The sequence below is a fragment of the Caloenas nicobarica genome, chromosome 5 (genome assembly GCF_036013445.1).
Source record: "Caloenas nicobarica isolate bCalNic1 chromosome 5, bCalNic1.hap1, whole genome shotgun sequence".
Taxonomy (NCBI): Eukaryota; Metazoa; Chordata; class Aves; order Columbiformes; family Columbidae; genus Caloenas; species Caloenas nicobarica.
The window spans coordinates 49,482,292-49,509,007 of NC_088249.1; the positions used below are offsets into that span (position 1 = coordinate 49,482,292).

General features: G+C 46.9%; 2 protein-coding genes and 1 non-coding gene across 4 annotated transcripts; 2 read left to right on the plus strand and 1 right to left on the minus strand.

The window, feature by feature from the left end:
* RPLP2 (ribosomal protein lateral stalk subunit P2) lies at positions 1-26,603 on the plus strand. Of its 2 annotated transcripts, none has more exons than XM_065636760.1 (5): positions 1-5; positions 22,422-22,545; positions 24,280-24,328; positions 25,971-26,069; positions 26,486-26,603. In XM_065636760.1, the coding sequence occupies exons 2-5, from the start codon at positions 22,423-22,425 to the stop codon at positions 26,560-26,562; spliced, it is 348 nt and encodes a 115-aa protein (XP_065492832.1). In that variant the 5' UTR covers positions 1-5; position 22,422; the 3' UTR covers positions 26,563-26,603. The 2 variants fall into 2 exon arrangements, with proteins under 2 accessions (XP_065492832.1, XP_065492830.1); XM_065636758.1 differs by lacking the exon at positions 1-5 and adding an exon at positions 21,772-21,868.
* PIDD1 (p53-induced death domain protein 1) lies at positions 983-20,441 on the minus strand. The gene is made up of 16 exons (XM_065635770.1): positions 20,347-20,441; positions 18,235-18,606; positions 16,075-16,488; positions 15,180-15,383; positions 14,273-14,327; positions 13,867-14,068; positions 13,068-13,196; positions 12,573-12,752; positions 11,061-11,208; positions 9,911-10,046; positions 9,529-9,679; positions 7,865-7,988; positions 6,577-6,695; positions 6,071-6,178; positions 4,945-5,150; positions 983-4,213 (listed from the first exon to the last, which is right to left on the minus strand). The coding sequence occupies exons 2-16, from the start codon at positions 18,506-18,508 to the stop codon at positions 3,988-3,990; spliced, it is 2,676 nt and encodes an 891-aa protein (XP_065491842.1). The 5' UTR covers positions 18,509-18,606; positions 20,347-20,441; the 3' UTR covers positions 983-3,987.
* LOC135989963 (small nucleolar RNA SNORA52) lies at positions 24,483-24,615 on the plus strand. The gene has a single exon (XR_010606355.1). It is a non-coding gene; the product is annotated as a small nucleolar RNA SNORA52 (small nucleolar RNA).
* Positions 26,604-26,716: the final 113 nt, after the last annotated feature.

Here is a 26,716-nt window from a genome sequence, read left to right on the forward strand (position 1 = left end):
CTCAATGCAGCAGGATGAAAGCCTCACTGGGATTGTCGCTCAGCCTGATGCTCCTGCAGCACATGAAGGATGTGCTGGGCCCCAGGAGCCAGTAACCTGCAGTCTTGGGAGGGAGCAGCTACAACCAGCATCACAATCTGTGCTTGTTCTCAGCTCTGGCCTTGGGGAAAAGCTAAGAATCACGGGGATTTCCTTTTCCTCCAAAGTGGAGGAAAGAAAACTGAAAACATTTGTCCCGAGCTGTTGCTGCTTCCAGGAGTGAAATCCTCTGAGGACTGGGCTGAAGAAACAGAAAGGTGAAGATTCATACCTAAGCTCATGTCCTCCCCCAGCTATCCTGTTACCACCTTCCCTCAGCCAGCTCTCCTGTCCTACTTCTCACTGTAATCTAAAGCTTCTCTTCATCAGCCCAGCAAAGCAAAATCAGCAGCCTAAGCACCCAGGTTCATCAGCCAGGTCCCTTCTTCACATGGTGGGGAGAAATGGGCATCTCCATAAGGGCTGCAGCCACTCCCTGCATGAGCCTCACTCTCTGCTGGACATGCAGATTTGCTGTTTCAGAACCTGGTGATGCTAAACACCTCCAGAAGACCAGGTCTGGCCCATGGCAGAGACCTGGCAGAGCTGGCTTGGCTGGGACACATCTGTGGTTACTGAGATCGCTGTGTATTGCCATCTCCTGATCATACCCAAAGGTCTGAGCTCTTGGTGCTTGCCTTGGAGCCATCCAATGGGTGGAACTGCAGCACTCTGGCACCTTTTTTATCAGGAAAAAAGGTTTTCTGCATTAGGAAGGAAGAAAACTCAAAAATTTCTCAAGCTATTTGTGTTTTTATTAGAAATACCAAAGTTTACTCTTGCTGGTTCAAGCAGAGGGCTGACAGGGTGGAAACTTACGGCAGCTTGAGCAACTTGCCTGGAAACTTACGGCAGCTTGAGCAACTAAAAGATAAGGAATATTAACTTGCTGTTTTCCCACATCAGTCACTAAACATCGTGAAAGAAGCCAGAAAGGAAAGCATTACTTTGATTCAAAAGATAAATGCCATGTTGTGTGTTTTTTTGCTGCTTCAACCATCTACTGCAACTGTAATCAGTGTTTCCTAGCCATAGCAACTACAGGCTTACAAAGGAGTTACTGTGCCTCAAAGAGTTTATTGATAAAGATAATACACCTGAAAATAACATGCTTTCCGTTGACTCTCATCCAGCTCAGATATTTGCTGCCAAGTCAGCTGAAGGAAAAAGCAGTCAGGTTGTTGCTCTGATTGCCCACCAGCACCTCTGTATCCTCAGCTAGGTGCTTGCTCTGGTGTCACTGCAAGGAGAAAAACAGATGCCAGAAAGGCAGCCCAGCCCAGTGGCTGGCACTAGGCAGCAAAAGACTGGAGATAACAATACTTTTCTGTGGTAGTTACTTAAGTTATCAGCCCAAATCCTGAAGAGCTGTTCTAATGATGATGCTGTTTACGGTTTGGTATCTCCTGTCGCCTGCCCTAGTTGTAGCCCATACCTAGAGTAAGCTAAACACCTTAGTACTAACCTCCCTCTCTCCTAGTCCAGTCTGTTACCTGGAAGAGCTGTAGCTCTGCTGATGCCTGGATGAGCCTTCCACAGAGCCCAGCCCACCAACCCTTATTTGGGCATTGCCTAACTGAGCTGTTGCATGGCCGTCACAAACAGAAAGCTAAGTGCAGCTTAGCTTCATCCTGTTGTAGCTGTGGATGCTATCTTATGCTACCTGTAGACTTCCTTAGCCTAGTTTTGCCTAGCCAAAAGCCTCCTGCACCTTTGCCGGGGGCCAAGCTAAGCCTATGCACTGTCACCTCTAGACTAACCTTGTTGCTCCTTAGACCTACCCCACCTGACCTCTAGTCATACGCTCAGCTAGTCAAACCCATGCCCGAATGTTGAGTTTCCCAGATTAGCCCCACTGCAGCAAAGCCAAGCTACAGGGATATCATGAACTCAGCTGCAATCTGTCCTGTGCTTTGCAGTCAGCAGTACCCAAACAAGAGCTCTTTTCCCATTTCTGTGCAGCATGGCCAAATTCACCCATGTCTTTCTGCCAGCAGGTTTAAAGGGACCTGTCTCAGTTTAATACCTTGAAGCATTTATGGACTAGCAGACTATGCTGTGAAACAGTTAAGTGCTTATTTTATTCCCAGTGAGAGCAATATGCCCAGATGCATCTCTCCAAAACTGAAGGAAGGAACACATACCTCATTGGTATGCATCAAAATTACAGACAAGAACATAGGACACAGACTACCAGAGAAAACATACATTCAATAGAGAATTGCTGACTTGAACACAACATGAGACTTGAGGGGCAGCTCGGCCTAAGAAATCAGATCTGAGGAAGTCCCTAGGGCTAAGGCAACAACTTAAGTCTGCAGGTCCTTGTCCAGTGCTCTGAACTGGACACTAATCACTTTGTGGCCTGAGATGTTAGAATAGCCTTAAAAACAAATAAACCAAAAACCAAACAAACAGGCAGAATGATTTTATACCATTCTTTCAATAGTACTGATGGTATGTCTGAAACACAGCATCAGGGAAACCACAGGTGATTCCTCACAGGGGGAACATCAGGGTTTCTCAGACCTGCAGCTGCAGGTTGACTTTGAGTGTTTGCAACTTGGCATTTCTATAAAGATTTTTGTTTTCCAGACTGAGATCAGCCCTTTAAATATTGCTTAGAGTGTGGCATATACTGAAATCCAAACCTGTCTTTCAAGAGTTGAATTTATGTAGATGACAGTAGCCTTTCAAAAATCTTGCATGAAATTTCCCACTGGCATTTGTGGGTCATTAGCTGAGGCCCATTATGAGATAGGGAGCTGGAAGAGAAGGGCACCTCAGTAGTCAATGATTGTGCAATTAAAAAGCAATAAACACTTCCAGCCTTATACGAGATGTTCAGACTGCAAAACCGCGAGGTTAGCTCAGCGCAGTTCATGCCAATCCCACAACAGTGCCTATTTCACAGCTGGTCAGACCAGTTTTTTAAATGCAAATTTAAGTCATGCTTTCCACCAAACTTCACAAGGTGTCACACCTTCACTACTACACAGGCATATTTCACTGGAAGGATGTGAGGAATATCCCTTTGAAACTGCAAGGGAATTTTAGTTTCACTTCAATTAGTCTCTCCCAGAACAGCAGGGTTATGGATTTTTGCTTATTTGTAAAATAAAACTGGAACTCTGTCAAAGACCAGCAGCATGTAGCTCTCATCTAAAAAGCCTGGCAGGTGCAGCAGCCTAGGGACAATGTGAGATTTTATTTGTTCCAAAATAGCTTTTGGAGCAAAACCAAAAAGCAGGAGCAGTTTTGCTATAAATTAGTTTCTTATTTTTCCCCCATGAATACTTAGCTTTTGTTTGGGGCTTGGGGGAACCGGAAGAGATTTGGCAGAAAATAGAAAACATTTTCATGGGAAATATAGTTCACATTTTCATGTGAGCAAAACACATCATTAACAGAAATAGCTGAATACTCTCCACCGCACCACAGGCCTTCATAACACGACTGCACCTCCACTTTCCCATCAAGCACTGGAGCATAAACAGACCCAAATACTCACATCCAGTATTTCTAGCAGAACACGGTTTCAGTGCTAAGTTATAAATAAATACACATAACAAACAAGAGTATTAATTCATTAAAGGCCACTTTAGCCACTACTCAACTGACAGACACTTCAGCCTCTGAATTTCTCTGTATTTCTGAAATTTAAAGCTCAAGGTCAAGAAGCAGAAGCACAAAAAAGGCTCATAAATGCACTCTAAACTGGCTGGGCTTGGCGGACATAGCGTGTGAGTATAGACTCAAGAGACTTCTGTAGTTTGCTCACAATTAAATCAACGTCCAGCTCCTCAGGAAGACACTGGTCCTTGAGCTGGGAGCAGCCCCAAGACAGTGTCACTCCAGGTACGTAGAGGGATCCTGTACGAAACCCAGTTCTTTCTGCTAGGTGCTACATCATGCAGAGTCCTCAGTGCTGCTCTCCTGCTCCAAGCCCACCCGGCGGATGGACTCCCTGTATTTCTGCTGTCCCAGCTCAATGATGGTTTCAACCTCATCAGCGATATCCTGGCGGCCACTCTCTTTCATGGCTGTAATCAGCTTGCTCACACAGTCAGGATCCTCTGAGTTTTGCTGAGCCCATGAGAAAAGCATGTCCAGGATCTGCTTATCAAGGTCCTCTCTGAAGAAAGGGTGAAACACAGAAGTAACAAACACACGCTTCCTGACTGGAAACCCAAAGAGGCCTTGCCTGAGCCCTAGCCCATGACTGGAGCCCCAAAGAAGACATCCAGACACAAAAAGCACTCAGTGGGCCTGCCTTTTCCCCACCCATCACACAAGAGTTGCAGTTCCTGCACTAGAATCTCTCTAGATTTTTTTTTTCCTAATTGAAATATCAAATGAAAGCATTCTGCTTTTGAATGTAAATTCCCCATAGGAACAGTAGTTTGGTCATAACAAGTCTCATTCTCTCCTGCTGCTCTGGGTTTTGGTCAGATGGAATGTCCCATGATGCACCACAAGCTCTTTTTGAATAAAGATTATATTCAAAATTAATGCCATAGACTACTGCTCATTGTCAGAGATGGAGTCTGGCCAGGAATCCAGATCACAGAACAAAACAGGAATGCAGCTCATTTGAACTACAGAGCTCATCGAGTTTGTTATTTCCCAATTTTGTTTTCAAACATAAAGCTTTGTTTTATAACGGCATGAGAAAACAATCAGTTTTCCATAAATAAGGTAATATTTTGAGAAGAAAAAATAGTCAACCCATCCTTTATGCAGTGAAAAAATTCCAGTGAGAAAACTTTAAACCACTCAATCATTAATTTATACTATTACACTGCAGATAGATAGATAGCCAGATGGACATAACGCATCACTATTGATCTCTGTGTCCTATCTGACCTGTTATTGTATCCTATGCGTTCAATCTGCTGGTATGTCAAGCCGAGGTTCAGGCCGATGGTCTGCCAGTCAGCTCCTACACGCCTGGCAATGCTCAGCAGGTTTGTCTGTGTCAGGTAGCCAGTCTCAGCGTTGCCCAGGTTCAAGGGAGGGAAGGAGAAGCCATTCGGGGGACCTAGGTTCTCACCCCAGCGGGGTTTCAATCGCTGTATCACAGAGAAGGGAGAGAGAGAACACGCTAAACAAATTGTTTTTGTAGAAGACAGCATCTGGCTATTCAGTCTCCACGCTGAAATTTCCTTTCTCTTGGGGAGGAAGATCTTGGGGCTGAAGAGTCAGGCTGTAAGAAGCAAGGAGCACTCACACTGCCTCTGAAAAATATCAAATCATAGTGTTCACAGTCATAGCTCACACTGGAAATTTCCTTTCTTGTCTTTACAGAGCATTTTTCAATGAGCCACTTCCCCAAAGCATAGTTGCCTCAGCTGTAAGAGAGCACTTACGTCTAGATTTGTAGTTGAGGTTACATGTGTCAGAAAGGGATGTGAGATCATGGAACATCTGAAGGGAAGCATTCAGCCTACAAAGGTATTTATTGTTTTAAGCTTCTCAAAAATCAGTTAAATTCAATAAACAAAAGTTGCATTTCCCACTGTAACATACAGCCTAGCCTTAAAGGCCAGTGGCTCACACCAGAATACTTATAGTCAACACCTGTATTCAAATCCAGCCTAACTACCCCATCCTAGATCTTTCCTTTTTCCTGCTATGTGAGCTGTGTGACTAAGAAATTTATGAACAAAACAAACGCTTCCCTTAATTACAGAGAGCTTCCTCCTGTTCTACATCCCTCTTTCATTCAAAGGATCCACCCTCTCTGACCACCCATCCAACAAGTCTGGCTAGATGAGCAGGAGAGATGGAGACCACTCCCAGCTATTCATGTTTCTCTTTTCAGGAGAGCTCAGGGGAGTAGGAACTCTCCACCATGATGAGGTGGAGCAGCCATTTCTTGCAGTCATTCATTGCATCCGTTCTCATGGAGGAAGACAAAATTAGCTGAGCAGGAAGGCTGTGCTTTTACTCTATCTAGATTCATTTTTTAGTAGGAGACAAAACAACTCACAGGCAGTTTGATGGGCAAGGTAGCAAGCCAGAGGGAGTCTGGTCCTTTCCTCCTCCTGCTGGCATCTTCAGGGATGCTGTCAGGAACTGCCCCTCGGTAGAAAGAGACCTTTACAAACAGAAAGCATGCAGTGAGGCTCAGATTCAAGCACAATGGCCAAGCCTGTTTGCACTATGCCTTTTCTGTCTGGGAAACAATGAATTTAGCATTTGTGACCTATTCTCAGTCCATAAATATGGATTCTCAAGTGCAACTGGGAAGAGCACTGAGTTTCTGCCGTAAAGGCTGGACCCACTGCCAACACCCAAAGAGTTAATGCAGGAATGTAAGTCAGAGAGCTAAGTGACGAGTGATCCTTCCAGACTACTCTTCTTGTTTATTCAGAATTTAGTCAGTGGAATGCAAAGCCCAGGGAAAGAAGGGAGAAAAAGAGTCATGCCTGGCACTCAGAGAGCAATGATCTTGATGAAGGAGGAAACAAGAAGTCAGTGTAACTGTTTGCTCACCTGGCCTTTTACAGCTTGGCCTTTCCTGTCTACAGGGGAGGTCACATAGATTTCCTTCATGTTCTTCAAGTGGGAGTAAAAAATAAACGAGAGACGTCCATCCACACAGTCAGGGCGATCTGTGCAGAGAAGCGGCAAACACTCAACTTGTGCAGAAAAGTGTGCAGCTTTTCAAGCCTGGCCAACAGCCCGTCATGCACTAGCAGCCTCCACGCTATAATACTATCTATTCCTTCTACTCATGCCTCAAAGATTGTAACCCCCACTTCCTCGCTGGGTGACACAGGAAAGCAGAAAACACTGGCTGTGGAGAAAGCAGGTCCTACAGGTAAAAAAGGAGAATGGCCACAAGTTGGAGATCAAGTTCAAGAATGGAAGGCAAGGCAGGGCAAGACATTCAGATGGAGTCAAGTCCAGCCTTGGCACTTCCCTTCCATCCTGGGTCCATTCTGCCTCTTGGAGGGTAGAATCAGCTGCACTAGCATCCTATAATGCACAAAAATAGGTCACCTATCTCTTCACCATTTCTGCACTGGGTGCAGAAAGAAGAATAGAGCTAAAGGGCATAAAATATAATCAGGTACAACATTCATATACGTAGTTATCTAGAAATTAAGTTAGAGTCCAGCCTAACTTAAGGACAGAGGGACAGACTCTGGCCTCATGAACTCCACTGAAAGACCAGTGCACTTTATTATTCTCCATAGAGTTGTGCTTAATTTACACCAATAAAACTGTACATTCAGGTTTTGCAGAAAATGGCTCTGTTTGCAGCTGTAACAGGTCCAGACACATTGAGGCATAAAACATAATCTTGAGTTTTGGTCCTGCTCCCTCTTTCGTTCTCTTCTAATGGCTCCAATAGGAGGAATTCTTTGGTCTGGATTATTTCAGAAATACCTTTAAAAAACAAAATCTTTGTATGTGTTCTCTCAGAAATGGGCACCATTAGTTAGATCACCATGGGCATTCCAGTCTAAGATGCCAGGGCATAGCTGGCTGAAGAAGCAGATCAGTCATAAAACAAACACACTTGACTATTGCCCTCTGCAGGCTACAACAGCATGAGAGGAAATGACAGCCTGCAAACAGCACTTTAATAGGGAAAGTAGACACAAAAGTTGGGTGACCAGAGAATGTCACAAGTCCATGGGCTGGCTGCTGTGAGTAGTGGGCAAGCTGAAGACAGAGAGGAATGCCATGGAGGAGTACAGCCCCCAGCAGAAACACCCGTAGGGCTAGACAAGCACAAGAGGTAGGAGCAGAAATGAGCCCAGTACTAACATACCCATATCGATGCTGATGCCTCGCTCAAAAGCTGCAAAAAATTGCTCTCCCTCAAACATCTCCACCATGTCGGATGGCTCAGGTCCTCGATAGCGGTCCTGAAGCTTCTTCAGCACTGGATCAACCTGATGAGGAACACAACACAGCACCCCATGTTTGGTGTGAAGCATGTCTGTCCCTTGACCCATGTCTCTACACCCATGATGTTCCTCTCACTCGTCTTCAACAGGGAAAGTCTATTTTACATGGAAAGGATGCAAACAAATGAACAAACACCCCCTCCTATCCCAGGTACATTCACTACAGACAAGGAAGTGATGCTCTGAGTTTTGTGTCTTCCCTATTTCTCTTCTCAAGTAAAAAGCAGAAAAAGATAGGCCACCCCAAAACTGCCATTAAAAATGCATTTTCAGCAATGTCTCTATTTTTTTAACAGGTCAGTAAAGACAAAAGACAGGGAGGGATTTACTTGCTACTTTATCCCATTCACAGTATGCCATTAAAATACATTTTCTCTGCAAAAAACCCCACATGCTACAATAGCACACAGCTGAGAACACCAGGAAGTGCATTTTGGTTTTGCAGCCTGTGATCACACTGTCAGACCTCGGGTCTCAGAAGCTGTGCAAGAGTCAGCCTAGAGCAGAGGTGTCTATTCTTCTTTCTCTTTGTAACAGTAAACCTTCTGTCTCACTCCATGACCATCCCTGGCAGACACCCCCAAGTCTCCATCTCACTGTGAGTGCCATTGCTGCCTCCTCTGGAAACAACTTTAGCCCAGAACCCAAGATACATAGAATCCTTACAGATGTTATGCCCATAGGTCATTTCAATACAGCAGAACAAATAAAGAAAAAAAGGATCAAGCAGACCAGAGGATTATGCAGAGTTAGATATGCAGCCCACTTCTGGCAGTCTGATAAAATGACCCTCACATCACCGAGCTGCACTGTCTGTCAAGACACACATTCTACAAGCAGAGATGCACGCTTACTTCGCTAAAATCTGAAGCAACACTGATGAAGGCTGATACCCCTAGGGCAGAGGTGGCAGAAGAGAATGTGTGAGCACCTCCCATCTCCTTCCCCTCCCCTTCTGTACAAAATCAGCCAGATTAGCTCAAACTAATAGCACAAACTAATCTGATGTTGCACTGAAGCAGATTAAGGAGGGCTCATATGTTGTGTTCCACTGCTTGAACTGTAAACAGTAAGGAACATCAGGAAGAGTACCATTTCTAACCACTCCAGCTGAAATCAAAGTAGTGTTTCTGCCCACACTACTAGCCCATGTCAGACAAGTTACATGTTAACTTTAATATATTTGACTGAAGTTTAAGCCAGATGTTTTGCCTCATGTTTGCTGGATGCTAACAGCACACACATGGCCAGTTATTGTGGCTCATCTGATTTTAGCAGCCCAGTCCTCAAGGTTTGCAGGAGTGGAAAGCACTGCATGGCATCCAACATTGCGTAGAATGAATTTGCCTTCTTCCCCCAGCTCCCAGTGAGCCAGTATCACACTACCAACCCAGTGTGGTGACAGCATACCCCAGCTGTGACCCTGGGGCAGTGAACAGGACCATTTGGTGCACTGTTGCCCTTGCATCTTGCAAAGGGAGGCCCAAGGAAGCTCAGAAGCAAGGCAATGCAACACAGATCAGACCTTGTGCTTGGGGACACACTGTAGTAGGACTTGCTCGGGGTCCTTCTTCCTCTGCAGCGCAATGAAGTTCACCTGGTACATACGCAGCCGCTCATAGACTTTCTTGGCAATGCCTCCAATGTAGGTCTTGGTGGTGTACCACAGCCAGTACCTGCCAGACAAGGAATTAAGAAAAAGGAGGGATCCTGCCTTGCAAGAGGAGCCAGTGTCACACCCACAAGACTGTAAAAAATGATGAGTAGAGACAAAGTGCTTACCTGGGCCTGACTTGCAAAGAGAAAAGGGAACAGGTAGGGTTAATTGCATGACCCCTGGTCAGAGAGTGGGAAAAGCAAGGCAGAGGAACATCCCATCTTCTCCTCAGGACTAATCCTGCACTTACCATGAGAAGTGAGTGACTTCAAATATTGCATAAAGATGAGTGAATTCCAGCACCACCTGACTGGTAATGTCATCCCAGGTTTTGCCCTCCAGGTCGCCACGGAGAAGATGCAGCCTTGACTGATCCAAATTTAGCCCTAAAGACAGCAATGATCAAGAGATGCTATATGCAGCGGAAGCCTTTATTCATGGTTTTACAAACCCAGCCACAGTTTGGGGTGATTCACTTTTTAAAAGCACCAAATTAAGGCTCGTGGCCTTCTCTTCACCATCCAGGACTGAACTTTGGTGAAAGAAGAGCAGCAATAAAAGAATGAGGCTACCCTAATGCTTCGAGGCTATTCGGGCAGAACATGCAGACTTAAACTGATAGTGAGCTGATTTCCACCAAGATTCATTAGACAATTCCCATCAGCAATATCTAGGGTTATTAAGTTCTATCTCTTTCTAAATGTACATGCCACAGACTTTCCAGTCCTGATGTACTTTAGACATACAAATACCAGGCAGTGTTACAATGAAGGCCAAGCCCTACCCAGAAAGATTTTACTTCTTCACAAGAAAGCCAGGAAAGGTCAAAGAAAATAAGAATTAGGAGATACAGGGTACTCAACACCCAAACAGATGAATACCTGTCAAGGCTGAGGCTGTTTATAGCAGTATTCAGAGTGGGAGACTGCTTAGTGTGTGATCGCACACTTTTAACTGCAGTGGCTCAGCACCTGACTCACGAGCAAGGAAGTAAGAGAGAAGGCAGACCCCTGGAGGCAGCATCTTCATTACCTGCTTCAAGCTATTCCCAATCATGAATCAAATCCCTTTTATATCTCCTCAGTTGGAAGGAGTGCCTCCCCAACCCATCATATCAACCCCAGCAGTCTAAATACACATGCAGTTCAGCAGAGAAATTCATGTGCCAAGGCCCAGCTTGTGCTGCTGGTCTGTGAAGCCCAGCGCTGGTCTGTGGACCTGAACTACCGTCAGCTCCACCACCCTGCACCACTACTCACTCAGCAGACACACCTTGCTCTTCCTGCAGGTAAAGCAGCAAGCTTTATTATTAACAGGAGAGGCAAACAAAATTCCCAGCTTGCCATTTGTGCTTTTCCACATATGGCGTTTCTTTTTGCGAGTCATCAGAATAAACTGACCTGTGACCCCAGGTGGGAGGGGCAGCTGAATTCTCACTGGCCTGAGAAAATCCACCAGGGAGTCCTGGGAGAGGCGGAGCAAGGGACTGGCTCTGCACCCTGCATCGGCTGTGATTTCCTCAATCTCTTCTGCAGAGATGGGCAGCACCTGGATGTGGAAGACAGCATGGTGAGCAGAACAGTCAGGCACCCAAATTCATGCATTGCTCACTCAGTTCCCCAGCACCCAGCAGGCAAATGCTGCTCTTTGCTCAGGGCCTGGTGAGAAATGGAAGGACAGTGCACTTTGGTTGAAGTCTACTCTAATACTGGTGTCAACCTGGCAAGCTGGGACAAGTCAAGGTATTAAAAAAGCATTTAGCACTATCTAGCAACTCTACAAAACAACTAATTTTAGTGGGGTGGCTTTAGAATTAGATCCATGTAAATAACCTCCCTCAAGTCTCACTCACTGAGCTCAGGCTCAATATCTTTGGGTCACAACAACCCCAGGCAGGGCTACAGGCTCAGGGAAGAGGGGCTGGAAAGCTGCCTGGCAGAAAGGGATCTGGGGTTGTTGATGGACAGCCAGCTGAACATGAGCCAGCAGTGTGCCCAGGTGGCCAAAAAGGCCAACAGCATCCTGGCTTGTATCAGGAATAGTGTGGCCAGCAGGACCAGGGAAGTGATCATCCTCCTGTACTCGGTGCTGGTGAGGCCACACCTTAAATACTGTGTTCAGTTTTGGGACCCTCATCATAAGAAAGACATTGAAATACTAGAGAGAGTGCAGAGGAGGGCGACAAAGCTGGCGAGGGGCCTGGAACACAAGTCTGATGAGGAGCGGCTGAGGGAGTTGGGGCTGTTTAGCCTGGAGAAAAGGAGGCTGAGGAGAGACCTTATCGCTGTCTACAGCTACCTGAAAGGAGTTTGTAGCATGGAGGGTGTTGGTCTCTTCTCCAAAGCAGCAAGAGACAGGACGAGAGGAAATGGCCTCAAGTTGCACCAGGGCAGGTTTGGATTGGATATCAGTAAAAAATTCTTCACGGAAAGGGTTGTCAGGCATTGGAACAGGCTGTGCAGGGAAGTGGTGGAGTCACCATCCCTGGAGGTGTTTAAAAGGCATTTAGACAAGGTTCTTAGGGACATGGTTTAGTGCTAGAGTTAGGTTATGGTTGGACTCGATGATCCTGAGGATCCCTTCCAACCAAAATGATTCTATGATTTTGCAAGGGAACAAGAGGCAAAATCTCCTTGCGTTCCTTTCACAGCAGCTACCTGCTGATCTGATGGAGGGAGCACTGGCAGAGCTGCGAGGTGATCCCTTTCCCACACAGGGCAGCTTGGAGCACAGCCCATTTTGCAGGCAGGGAAGCTAAGACAGAAGGTGATCTGAGATGGGTCAGCCCATGAAGCATCCATGTCAGACATTAATTATTCTAGGGTGGACATCTCACCTTCAGCTGCACCACTTGGCATGGGACAACACCTGCACTAGGGCTTACCAAAGCTTGTTTTTGAAAGCATGCATACCTGCAGCTTGACATTGCGAGTCTCTTCAGTGACTCCAGGAGGAAAGATCACTTTGATGTTTGGATCCACACTGGAAAAGAGCAACGTCCCCTCTGTTGGCACTTTGCATTCATTTTGCACAAGTCGAGACACAACGAGGAACCAAGAGAAGTGAAGGACACTACAGTGAGCCACATGCTTCTGTCACAAAAGACAGAGAAGAGAAAACATATAAGCATATAACATAATACAATAAAGGCAGGAAAATAAGTGACAATAACAGCCAAGCAGATGAAAGCACTAGAATGGGGATGAAGCATGGCAGGCTTCAACTCATCACCTTCAGGAGACACCCCTCCATGACAGAGGAAACCTGGAGCTGAAATCCGCTACATTTTAGAGCAGCTAGTCAAAACACATCTCATTAGATGTTTCAAATGGGCTCACTCTTGGCTGGGCAAAATCAAAGAGGGGAGCAGGAACAATGCATGTCACTGGTCGTTCCAATCTGCTTACCTTTGATTTTCTCTTCTGCTTCACTCTCGTGCTCAGATCACTCCAGTTCTGCCCACTAAAGGTCCGAACTACCACCTCACGCTGGTGAAGGGTTTGAGGGGAGGCATATGGCATCCAGATCTGCACCTTCTGGCAAAAAAGCATTCCCATGAGATACCAATAGAAAGGATAAAGCCAAGCCTAGCTCTGCTCTGTGACTTCCTGTGCAGACAAGAATGGGAAGGGCAAAGCACGGCCTGTACGAAGGGAGTGGAGGAGGAGATAGGAACCTGCTCTGTCCTGCAGCCTCCAGGGAGGTGACAAGAGATATCAGGTCCACTATGTAGTGTAACGGCAGGAAAAGTTCAGCAGCTTGTGGGCAGAAAGGGCAAAGAAACTTCTGCAGTGAGTTGCTGTCAGCCACGATAGGGCTGATGGTGTAAGTACTCACCAGCTTGAATAAAAAACACACAATCAGACTTTTAGAGAAGGATGCAAACCATTCTCCTTGCAGGCTAAGACCAAATGCTGGAACAACTCTGGCACAGGAGGAGGGTTGCGAGCAAGTAAGGTTAGAGCTCAGCTCAAGCAGGAGCAGTGGGGCAGGCAAAGGAGCCAAACCAGCACAGTGCTAGAGAAACTGGCTGTGTCCTTTCTGAGTCTTTGCAGCAGGACTTGTTTGAAAGGCAGTCCTGCAGGTACTCAAAAGCACCGGTGATTGGGATAGCTGTCTCAAAAGTCCCAAAAGACTCTCTAAGAAGACTCTGCTGAGCTATTGCAGAAGCAGATTGATGAGGAGGTGGCCTGGATGTGTCCTCACCTGCTGGAATTTGACACCGTGAGGCTGCAGCTCCAGGACTCTACTTAGCAGGACATCATGGTGTCTCAGCTTTACGCACTGAGGGTCTGGTGCCAAGGTTCGGAAGTAAATCTGTAGAGGGTCAGAGGCAGCCCCCGGTGGAAAGTAGAAACGGATGCCACAGGCCAGGACCACTTTGCAGCCTTCAGAGGTGACAGTAAACCTTCCAGAAGAAATACGTGAATGTATGACACTGTGCAATGACTTCAGCACTCCAAAAACCAACAGAAGAACCTCCTACCCTGTGTTTGACTGGTCTGTTGAGGCCACATGCTCCTACACAACCATGCAATACCCACCATGCCCCAGTCTTGCTTGGGACCTTGTTACACCACTGTAATGTAAGTTCTCAATAACAGAGGTTTACCTGTCCTCTCCTGATGCAAGGAAAAGTCTTCGTAGCCCTCCAGCACTGGATTCATCTGATGCAATAAGAAGGTTTGGGTAGGAGGATACAGAGGTTACTTAAATGAGGGTAGACAAGAAAGGCTGAACTTGCATTTCAGGTTTGGCTTAATCCTAATCTGACAGAAGTCACTAACAGAACCTTGCTCACACTTCAGCAGGCTTCAGATCAAGCAGCAGGAGGATGTGAAGAGGCCTACAGGTCCCAGCAAACACTGGAAATGCTGACTCTCTCCCAGGAAAACTCAGAAGCAGGGAAAATTAGAAAATGTTTCAACCTACCACCCCTACAGCTCTCAGGGCCATGTTTGATCACCTGGGGCCACCCCTGGAAATCAGAGATTGCTCTTGTGCACGTGGGCACCATTGGGAAACCCTGCTCAGATTTCTGCTCATTCATCACCTTCATCTTGGACAAAAAGCTGCTCCTGGGAACCACAGGAAAGCAGGAGGTAACTGCACAGCAGAATAACCTCTTATTGCTCTCTGTGCTTCTAGCATGAGCCACTGCAGACTCAGGGCCATGCAGCAAGTCCAAGAACTGGTGCTCGCCTCTGCTAAAAAGGCTGGACCCCTTCAGGGGCCTCTTCTGATCCATTTCCTGTGAATCCCAATTTCACTTACACTATAAAACTTTTCCTAGCAAGCCCAGTTCCAGGGACCACTGAGCCCTTCAGGCCAGGCTTGGGCTCATAAAAACAGAACTAATACTGTCTGTATCCTTACAACCTAATAATTATTCCAGACAAGTAAATACTGATCTGATTCCCCTCTGCTTGTTTTCGCTAATCCAAATCCATCCACACCATGCTGGGCTGAGTGAGGGAACAGCTGGGCAGAACCTGCAGCAGCAGAAGCATTGCAATTACCAGCCTGTGGGGATGGCTCAGTTTCTCCTAAGGGATTGCCTCGGAGGTGCACGAATGGTGAGGTCTGGATCTCAGGGGGGACAGCACGGAGGCAATTGTTCTGCAGATCAAGTCTAGACAAGTTGGGCAGGCTGGCAAGCGAGGCAGGGACTGTCACCAGGAGATTGCTGTGGAGATGCAGGCGCCGCAGAGACTTCAAATTGGCTGCAGGTTAGAACAAGAAGTGACCCCCCATCCATGCTGTTAATTGCATCGCACATCAGCTCTAAGCTCCCCCACCACTCCCCTCATCACATGTACACACAATAAGGGAAAAGCACAAGAGCCCAACATCTCTTTAGCTCACAAAATAAAAGGGTCCAGGGAATTAGCTGAGAGGCAATGCAGCCTCCTCTGTCCTCTGCTTTTCAGTGCTCAGCTATGAGAATGAATAAAAGATGCTTCTGTAACAGCATCAGTAAAAACCCTGGGCACAAATACAGGACCCAAGAGCCAGGAAGCTGGGCAGCAGAAGTCAGAGCCTGGTTCCATTGACTGATCCACACTGGTCAGCGAGATTTCAAGTCCAGATTTGCACCCCATTAAACCCCAGCTCTTCTGTTTCCAGTCCTGGGTGCTACCCAAAACGAGCCAGGTCAGATGGTTGGCTATTGTAAATGTTATTGAAACCTTAGCAGTCTTGCTGACCCACAGAAGCAGAAAGTGGGGTCCAGAGTGTCAGTAATGCTCAAAGGGACTGACTGAACCAAGTATGTTTCTTCTGGATATTCCTTCCACTTATCTCTAATGTAATAGATGGTTTGTGCTAACAGCTCTGGGGGCAGAGACCTCAGGGATCCTAGACTGTACCAAAAGCTTGGCAAGCCTATGTCCTTTTTCGCTAGAAAATACTTACCTAAGGAATCTGGGATGCTCGATAAACGATTCCCAGAGAGATCCAGCTCTGTGCAGTTGTGCAGATTCCCAACTTCTTCAGGAAGGAATTCCAAAGCATTTTCTGAGAGATCCAGGTCCTGCAGCACTGCCAGCTCCCCAATGCTCTGAGGTAAGTCCTTCAGCTGATTTTTCATAGCAGAGAAGAAAGTCAGCTTGCTCAGAGAGCCAAAGTTCTTGGGGAGTGCCACCAGGCTGTTGTGGCTCACCACAAGCACACAGAGGCTAGGGAGGTGGAGGATGCAGCTGGGCAAGGTAGAGAGACTGTTGAAGCTGAGATCCAGGTGGGTGAGACACCTCAGGTTCCCAACATCTGGTGGCAAGCTTGTCAGGGAGCCATGCTGACATGAACCAAACTCATCCCTGGCATGGCCACCTAGGTGTGGAGGTAAGTGGAGGAAGAGGTCAATATGCTACAGGGATACCTCACCAGCCTCACATGAGATGCCTTAGCACAGAAACCCAGAAGATGGGGAGCTACTGATCATAGTGAGCAGTTTTGATTACAAAGTACTCATAGACAAGTGGGGTTTCTGCTCCTTGCCTCAGTTTCCCGATCAGTGAAAGGAGTATAATGGTGAAGACCTGTTATGAAATCAAGAGATGCCACAGTCAACCAGTAGAGCTCTGCTAAAGACATCTCAAGTCAAAGCTCAGAAAGAGCCAGGCCACTCCACACATCTACAAATCCTTCAGCAGGTTCGCCCATACCCCTCCAAGCCTCTCACTCTCCTTCCCCACCTCTTCCCTACCAGCACCAGTGGCCAACACACAACACTTTATGGACTAAGAAGACATTCCTCAGCCTCCAGGCTTTCTCCATGCTTTCTCCATGCTGTTGAGAGACAAACAGCCCTGAGGACTGAGACCTGCCCTTGCAAGACTGCAGAGCAGACATGAGGAAAGCAGTGAAAATGTGGGGGGAAAAAAGCAGATAATTCAGTACTGTGTAGGCCAGATAGCACAGAGAGGGAATGGTGCAAGTCCCCCTCCCAGCCTGTGACACTGGAATGGGAGAAGGGCTGCACCCATGGAAAATAAGTGAAGCAAACAAAAGGAAACTTCCAAAACTCCATTTCTTCACCTTTTCCTACTCCCCTTCCACTGTTGTCTATTTGTATATACATACAGCAGAGGGCACCAAACATTTTTTATGCTGCATAATGGTAAAAAATAAGATCAAACTAACAGACACATCACACTTCATACATAAGAAAATCTTAGTGACTATTTTATTGCACTTCAGGATGCTCAGGTTGTTTGTGTGTACATCTCACAAAACAAGCCTGGTAAAAGGTATTGCCATTCTCCTCACCTTACTAAAGTGGGAAAAGACAAATGAAATAATTCACATAAGAAATCTGTGGCAGATATAGAAACAAACCTCAACCTTTTCAGTTTTTAGCTAGAACCCTGAATTATGGCCACAAACTCCCCCTTTTTCTCTCATTTCTTTTTAAAATTCCACCTCCCAAAGAGCAAATGATTCAGTCTGATACAGAAATGACACCACTTATATTGAGATCCTCCTACAATAAAAAGATGAGAAACTCAAAGAATGATCTAATATTTATAGGTCTCACTGTTATTACAGCTTGCCAAATTATGTGTACGCTCTGAGTCATACTTTTGATAAAATGCTGAGTAGCCTCTTCTGGTCTGTCTTGAACTCTGCTAAACCTACACTCACTGACACTAAGCAAGGACTAAGCTAGGATTGATTCAGATGGAAAGGCAGCAAAAACACCTCATTATACTCCCAAAAATGAAAGAGAGGCTGAACATTTACCAAAAAATCCAACACCTTTCAATCCCCCTCTCCTTGTATAACTGTGCAGAAAATGCTCTTCTTCTAGAGGATGGCTAAAGAAAATGTTGCAGCATCAACCCAACCAGACTTCAAAAACTAGTCCCCAGGCAACTGTAGAAACAAAGGAAGGAAGCTGGATCTTGTTGAAATCTGCATACAGCTCTGAGGAAGGCTAAGAGACAAAGCTATAGTAAGGGGCACTAGGACAAAACAAAACCAAGGGCAGTTTGTCCTGCAGATGTGGACAGAAGGATAAAAAAAAAAAAAAGCTGAGCCTAGAAAAGTTGGATGGTGACAGGCCCTGGAATTTACCTTTGAGCACCAGGGATTTCAGGTGCTTCAGATGAGGAAGGATGCCCAGGGTAGTGCCAAGGAGGTGATCGTTGCTGCTGAGACGGAGGAACTCCACCTGGACCACCTCTCCCCGTCGCCTCTCGAACAGCTGGAGGAACCAGCGGCAGCCATCAGGATAAACATCCAGGTTCAGTCTGTTGTCTGCAAGGCAGGAGCCAGCAAGAGCAGGAGCCCCCGGAGCCCCCTCCCCGCACTCGTCCCCAAGCCCCAGCAGCTCTGCCATCTTCTGCATCTTGTCCACGGGGTCTGGACATGCTCTGACTTGCCAGGCAGGCAGGCACCAGCGGCACCACAAGGCAGCCGGGACAAGGAGGAGGCAGAAAGATGGCTCTGAAAGAGAACACAAGTGCATGATGAAGGCCTCCTGCCCCAGCCCAGTGTGGCTGGAAGTAGTTTATAATCACAGCAAGAGGGCAGGAGGGATTACACGCGTGTTACTGAAAGCTTTGTGGGCAGAGAGCACAGAAATGCAGGGTGACAGATGCCACGGATGCTTCTCCTCCTAGGGAAAACCTCTGAGTTTTCCCAGCCAACAACTCAGCAGGGAATGGAGCAATTACCCGCCATCAGAATAAATAGCAACATTAACTTTAAAAGATACAAATGTAAATTCCTATGCCTTATGCAGATTTCAAAGGACCTTAGCAAGAAGCTTTGCAAGCGGAGGGGGAAACTGGGGCAGGGAGAGCCAAGCCAGAAGCAGAGCCCAGAGTCTGCTTACAGGTTGCGATGGGTGTTCATTGAACACAGTTTTGACACCAGGTGCCAATGGGATAAAAGTGAGCATAGGTGAAAACAGGCAAAGGGCAGCAGAGCAAACATGGCAAGGCCAGGGAAGGGGATAGAAAAGGCACATCGATGGGACAGGAGCACTGGCCTGTGCAGTGAGACTAGGGGTCTTGCAGATTGGCCTCTGTAGGGATGCTCTAATGCAGCAAACTGGGCACAAAGCCATGGCCAGCTAGATACGAGCTAGTCTTTGTTTCCTCCCCTCACAGCACCCTTGACGGAAAAGGGAAAAGTAGATATCACATAGTGCATGCTACGAAGGATTTAAACCTAAAGGAGCAGAGGTATGGAATTTGAAGAAATTAATTATTCCTCTGCCTTCTTAGTGTGAAGAAGCCTCTATCCACCTAGGACTTTCAAAATCAGCCACTATCATCATAGCACACGGGTACTGAATGTAGAGAGGCACCACACTTGTTCTTATACCATTAGTCCATACTTCCAAGCAGCCCGTTTCCTGATCTTTCCATTTTTTTTTTGCAACTCGTCCTGAACTTGGCAATTAAATGAGCGTATGGTTCTTTTGAAACCCTGCCATGGATCAAATAGGTGAATAGAAGTTTCTTTTGAGTGAGTGATGCAGAACTACAGAAAACTTGTAACAGCTCTAATGTTTAAGGCCAGAAGAAGCAAGCTAATGTCTTTGCAACACTCTGAGGAGCAGTACTTTTTACTGTCAACCTGTGGAACACAGCAACACTGATGTTCCTGAAGCACAGTCTGGGGGGAGGCGTCACACCTGGGTCCCTGAAAGAGCAGAAATCTTACAGACATGTAAGGACAGCAACAACAGGTAAATGGAAACTATTGCTTGAATAAAAAGGTGAGCATTTCTTTTAAAAAGGCTGTACACAACAGATACACAGCTTTCTTACAGATGCGTGTAGGCAAAAAGACCATCTGCTATAGCTTTGTAAAGCTATTGATGGTGAAAGAACCAGAGAGCAGCTCTGAACCGGCCAGGTTGGAGAGGCTCGGAGACCACAAACGCAGGATCAGCTGCATACAGGACATGGGCAGGCACCTTTGTGCACAGGCACGCAGGCATGCACACATGCACACGTGCACAGGTGCACATGCACATGCACACACACACTGGCCCCTGCTGTCCTTGCCTGCCCTGTCACCAGCTCTGGCGACTCCAGGCCCCCACTACCCCACACCCCCCAGGGCCCCTGAGCCGAGGCTCAGCCCCCAAGGATCCCCCGCCAGCAGGACGGACAGCAGGGCAGCCAGGCCACATGCACCACGCTCTGCTGAGCACGGCTGCGCGTATCTCACCCCCTCTGCACGTGGTCCCTGGCACACAACACCTGGGTCCCGAAAGCCCGGCCGTGCTCCGTTTGGCTCGGCTTAGCGCGGCACAGCTCGGCTCAGCTCAGGCACTTCCTGCAAAGTTTGCGGGCGAGCAGTGCTGCCGGGGCGGGACAAGCCGGAGGAGGTGCCAGACGCAGTGAGACATGGGGCAGGCGGCTCTGGGTGACGAGGCCCAGGCATCCCACTGTCACAAAAATGGCACTAAATGATATTTTCCTAACACTGCCTGGAACCCTAGCTGGCCCTGGTGTGGCTCCCCTGGGCTCAAACCTGAGCTCAGCCTGCAGGGAGCGGGAGGTACAGGCAGCTCCTGGTCTTGTGCACATTCCCTGCAAATTCGAGGAGAGAAATGTAGCGGAAGCTGGAGCTGCAAGGCTGGAAGGGCACAGTGCTGGGTGCTGCAGATCCAGCCCTCGGTCCAGCCAGAGCCACAGGGCTCTGCCATGGCTGGGCTCCAGGACGGCACAGGCCTCCAGCTAGCTGCCTCGCAGCACGGGATGCCATTTAGTCTAACACTGCCTCCTGGTGAGGCCCCACAGCATTTGTGCTGCTCTCCATTTTGGTCAGAAGGGCAAAGCTGGGGTTTTCTGTAACAATGAGTTTCTGGCTGGTGCCACAACACTGTGCCATGGCGGTGCTGCCGCGTTAATGCCCTGGAGAAGTGCCCCTTGCTTAAAACTGAACACAAGCTCCACAGCGCCCCGACAGAAATATCTATTCTCACAGGGAGTAAACACTAACTGCTGACTGCTTCACTTCTGGAACTGTGAGCCTGGTCATTTTGTGATGGCACCAAAGCGACCAGAGCAGCAGAGCGCTGTCACCCACGCAGGCGGCTACTGCGGAGCCCCCAGGGCAGCACGGCGGCCATAGCCAAAGCTCCTCGCGGCCCAAACACCGCAGTTCTGCTTTATTTGGGTCCAGTTCATTTTGGTACAACATCGACTTTTCACTTTTATTCATTTCCCTAGTCCAGGAAGAAACCAAGCAAACCAAGCGCGGCCTGTAACTCCGTTAATCCCACGGCGAGCCCTTGCCGCTGGGTTTCTAACCCCCGGCCTCCCCGGGACAGGGCGGGCTGCCCGCTCCCTCCTGTGCGCAGCTTTTCCTCTGCGGAGGGGCCTGGGCGTCCCGGGAGGCCACGCCGACCCCGGCAGGGCACAGCGAGTGGCGCCGCCCGGAGCGGCAGTTCGCGTGGAACAAGAAAGCTCTGGCCACGGACACTGAGCGCCCGCGACCCCGCCAGCCCCGCTCTGCGCATGCGCCACTGCCTGCGCGGCGTCTGTTCGCGCGGCAGTAGCAGGAAAGTCCGCAGCTCCCCATTGGCTTGCCCACTCGTCCCCGGTCTGGCCCAATGGCAGCGCACGTTGTTGAGGGGTGACGGGAAGAAGGCGTTGCTGACGTACTGCCCCTTCCTTTTCGCTGCCGAGGTGCCATCGCGAGTGCACGTCTCAGGCCTGTCTCCCGCGCCGCCACCTCCTCTCAAGTAAGTGCGCGGCGGTCCCATTTTCCCCTTTCCCGCGGGAATGGTCGCTCCCGACACCTCCACCCGCTGCCGCCAGCGGGCCTTGGGCGAGACCACTTTGGGCGGGAGGGGGGCGGGAGGTGGCGGCCATGTGCTCTCCCCTCCTGGGCCCAGGCCTGGACTTGTGGAGGAACGGGACAGGTGCAGGCGAACGCCGCGGGGAGCCGGGGCGGGGATGCTGCCTGGGGCGCGAAGAGCTGTTCGGCAGGCCGCGATGCCGCGTTCGGCCGGGAGCGGTGCGCGGTGGCGGCGGTGTCAGGCCGCCTGGCTGCCAGGGCCTGCAGACAGCAGAGCCCGGCGCGGGGCGGGGGTCGCTGCGGCTCCGCCGTGCGTAACGGGCTGCCGTGTGCGGGGCCGGTTCGCGGCCTCGCAGGTCGTGGGTTTTCATTCTGAAGTAGAGCAAAGCAGTAGTAGCCGGGAGGATGAGTTTGGCTTCCCGCAGTGAGGAGAGAAGCTTCCCTGATCGTGTAACTAGATCGTTAACACTGAAGACCCCATTAATTCTGTTTTCCAGGATGCGTTACGTCGCAGCTTACCTTCTAGCAGTCCTCGGTGGCAATGAGTCTCCCACATCAAAGGACTTGAAGAAGATCCTCGACAGCGTTGGCATTGAGACAGACGATGAACGCATGAACAAGGTGGTATTGCCTCCTAATGCCAGATAGTCACATCCCAGTCAGCACCAGACATTGGAGCTGTTTCCTTGGCTTCAGTGTTTCTTTATTTGCTTTGCTGGTGATCTAGCAAGGTGATCTAGCCTTATTTTGTTGATATGTTAACTTATCGTTGCTTGTGTGATTTCTAAAACACTGTTTAACCAGTCAGAACTAGTTTTACAATGTTTTTGTGGAAGTCGGGCTTTCTTATTTAACACGTCCTCTGCAAAGACATCTGTCAGTTGTTGCTGACTTCTGACTACTCAGTCTGAGAATTTTCAGTGGGATGGTGGCTACAGATAAGTATGTATTGAAAATAAGTTCTGTTATGACATAATTTTTAGTTTACGGTTAATGTTTTGTTTTGGCTTTTGGTCAGTATTGATTCAAAGCTAACACTTTTGAAGGCCTGATATTCAGTAATAAATTCTTATGTAGTGTACTGCAAAGAAGCATTTGTTCCTTCACCAAGAAACACAGGGAAATTATAACATGGTTGTTAAAGTTATTCAATATATATGTATTCAGTAATAATATGTAGGAAGTTTTTGGAAATTAATACTGAAAAAGTGTTGAAAAACAGGCTTTTTAAGAAGAGAGTATCATAATTGGGATGTTTCTTGGACTTAAAAATAAATGGCCATTAAAAAAAAAGGTGTTATCACCTGGCTCATACTTGTATGCAGAGTGTTTCCAGAGAGGTGGAGGAAAGAAGTTACTTTCCCACGTGGAGACAGTGTTTTATTATAGGCCCAAACAAACAATGGGTTGACTAAACTGACAGCATCCTTATCATGCTTTGGGATGTTGGTTTTAACTTGTGGTGCTCCTTTTTAAACACCAGTTATTTCAGCTTTGGCTTGTTTACAGCTGTTTAATACCTTCATAAATTAGTTGTTTTCTCTGATCCTCCAGTATCTAGAAAGCTTCTCTGGAATTTCTTTTGGTCGTGATTAATTAGTTCATTTCTATTTGCATTTGCTGTATCTTACGTCAGTGTAAATCTAGTGAAGTCTTAAAAACCTTCCTTCTGGGTGAGGCAAGCACACAGGCACGGCATTTCACAGGTCACACTGTAACCAGGAGGTGCCAGTTGAAAATCTCTTGGGTTAAAGCCCTTTGGCTTTGCTCTACTCTGCAGTGCTCAGCACTGACTCCAGGTAGCAGAGACTCACCAGTAAGGTTTGTGGCATTCTCTTTTTTTTTTTTTTTTTTTTTTTCCCCCCTCATCCCTGGTTATACAACAATGGTAATAACATTGAAGTTGGGACTCTCTGTTCCAGTGCAAGGATACAATAGCCAGCTTGGCTGTAACATTTGGTAAGGCTGGGAACAGGACCCTGTGGTTTTTGGTCTGGGGCCTGGTGCTTCAGAGCCTCCCAGTGGGTATTAAGCAAGATATGTTAACAGTCCCTCAGTGACTAACAGACCATTAGTGGGATTTCCTAATTGGCTCCACAATATGTGTGTATCCTTTCTGCAAGGTTCTTGGATTCATTATGAGTTAATTGTAACAGATTTCATGGAAAAAGCTTTCACAGAAAAGTGTTAAAGATTCATCTGAAGTTTTCATTTCAATGTTCTGTTCCTTCCTTTGAGGCTGTATAATCAGCAGGATGGAGGCATTGGACATGATAATTAATCAGTACTTGTTTAAATGTAGCTTATATTCCTGCTGTTTTGGAACTATTAACATTCTAAACTTAATTTACACAGGTTATTAGTGAGCTGAATGGAAAAAACATTGAGGATGTAATTGCTCAGGGTAAGTAGTCTCTGAGTGTCACAGATCATTGCCTCTGCTACTTTGATAACTTAGACCTGAGAGTAGAATTGCTGCCAACTCTCTGATTATTCATCAGTTTAGCTTTGCAGTTGAGGACTTTGATGCTGGCTCTCAACTGAAATGACTGAAGTCCAGGTCCATTCTAATTCCTTGCAGGTTGGTGCCAGTACCTGCTGGGTTTCGCTTGTGGACCACATTAAACTGGAAAACTTAAGCATGTGTGAGCTTACTGGTAGTCTGCTCATTATGTAGTTTTCTGGACATGTTGTTCAGAGAAAATAAGCTGTCCTTAAGTTCTCAGGGAGATTTTTTTCTTTGTGTTTACCCACTTGGATGCACCAATTATGTAAAAGAGGAAGAACAGACTTAAATGTGAATTGGTGTCAGTTACACCTTCTGCAATTAATACAAGCCTCTCTAGTACACACCTCTTCTAGAGCTCCCCAGTTCTGGCGTTTCCTTTTCCCTAAGACAGGACTCTGAGTGCTGACTTCTGTAGAAGCTTGTGCTCTTAACTGCTGGCTCTTACCAGAACTGGAACTTTTAACATTGACTCGGCTGTAGGGCTGAAATAAAACAGAGCTGAGGTAGAGCAAAGGTTTCTGACTGATTAATTTCTATTTTTTTGCCACTGCATAGGCACAAGGGAGCTCTTAGGCATATATTTGCTTAAAGGTTGCCAGGACTTTGCCTGACCTTGCTGTTACAAGCAGTAACTGGACATTTCTGTCCATGTGGTCTGAAGACCTAAGAGAGTCATTACGCATGTGCTTAACACACTTATGCTATCTTTCTGTAATACTTTTTCTTTAAATAAACTGTTTCCTAGAACATACTGACATGCGTATGAGACATGTTTGTTTACTTGGCTAGTTTATTAGAGCTTGAAGTAACAGAATTATTTAGAAACTGATTCCCAGAAATTGGAATACAGGCAAACATGCTGTGTACATGACCTCTGAATGCCAAGGGAGCCTTGGTATGTGAAAGGCAGATGCCAGAGAATTAGCTTGCTTTCCTAAGATGAGTATAAATCAGAAGTCAGTTTGTTAATCTCAGAGGAGATGCAGTAGGGTGCTAGAGAATTTGTTTAAAATACTGTACTCTTTCCCATAAATACATTTTTGTCCCCATCCCCTTCTCTCCTGTAAGTATAATCTAGTCATGCCCTCACAGTTCTCTATACTGTTTAAAAAGGTGGTGGAGGAAGCCAGCCCTGGCTGTATGTTATTTTTTAGGTGTATTATCAATTTCTGGGCTATTATGCTGTACTGAGAAAACATACAGTTTTTTCTGTATATGTGAAATTGGATGTGTTTGCAGTTATTTTTATATGACAGTTTTGGGAAAAAAATACAGGACTTTGTGTACAGAAGAAAAATTACTAATAATGTGCAGTCAGTGTTCTCAGGATAAGCCTTTGTGAATCTGAAACTGTTGAGGTGTTTTTCACAGAACAGTTTATACTTGTTATGGGTGCAGCCTCTTGGTCCTTTCAGCTAATAGTGACAGGTTCAGTCCATGAGGTATAGTATCTCTTTTTCTGCGCTCTGTCTTCCTTTTCAGCTTATCTCTTTGCTTGTGATGAGCATGTAAATACTTCCTCTTCTGTTCCACTCAGGTAATGGAAAACTTGCCAGCATGCCAGCTGGAGGAGCTGTGGCAGTCTCTGCTGGAGGGGGCTCTGCTGCTCCCGCTGCTGCTGCTGCCCCTGCTGCTGGTGAGTATGGGCAGAGAGGCATTGTTACAGGGCAGTTCAGTTTTCTCTGTTAAAATCTTAACAGTTGAGTCCAAATTGCAAGGCTTTTCCACTTCAGCAGTTCACTATGTGATTGAAATGTAAACTGAACAGTTACTTTTCCTTTGGGCAATCAGAGGCATTTGCTCTTTATCCACCTTAAGATTGGTCTGCCTTAAAATATAAAATCAAACTAACTTCACTGTGTTAAAGCACATCCCTTCAACAACTGTGTCCCCTCAGTGTTTGTATTTGGCTATTGAAAAAGAATGAGGTGAACCACGGAGGCTGAAATACCAATAATACAGGAGCTGAGAACACCAAAACGTGTGTCTTAAAAATCTGTGGTGCAAAAAATGTACATACTAACCATTGGCTTTGTAATTTTGTTCCTTCAGCTGAGGAGAAGAAAGAAGAGAAGAAGGAGGAATCTGAAGAATCTGACGATGACATGGGATTCGGCCTATTTGATTAATTATTAGTTGTAGAGAAATTATTAAAATTCTTTGGTTTAAATTTTTTTGAGTTTATTATTATAACCATACAAGTGCTGTTGGGTTGAGACAGCTGTTCTTAAAATAGCTCTGGTAAAGCTTTGATTTTTATCTCTGTCTAAAACAGGTATGTGA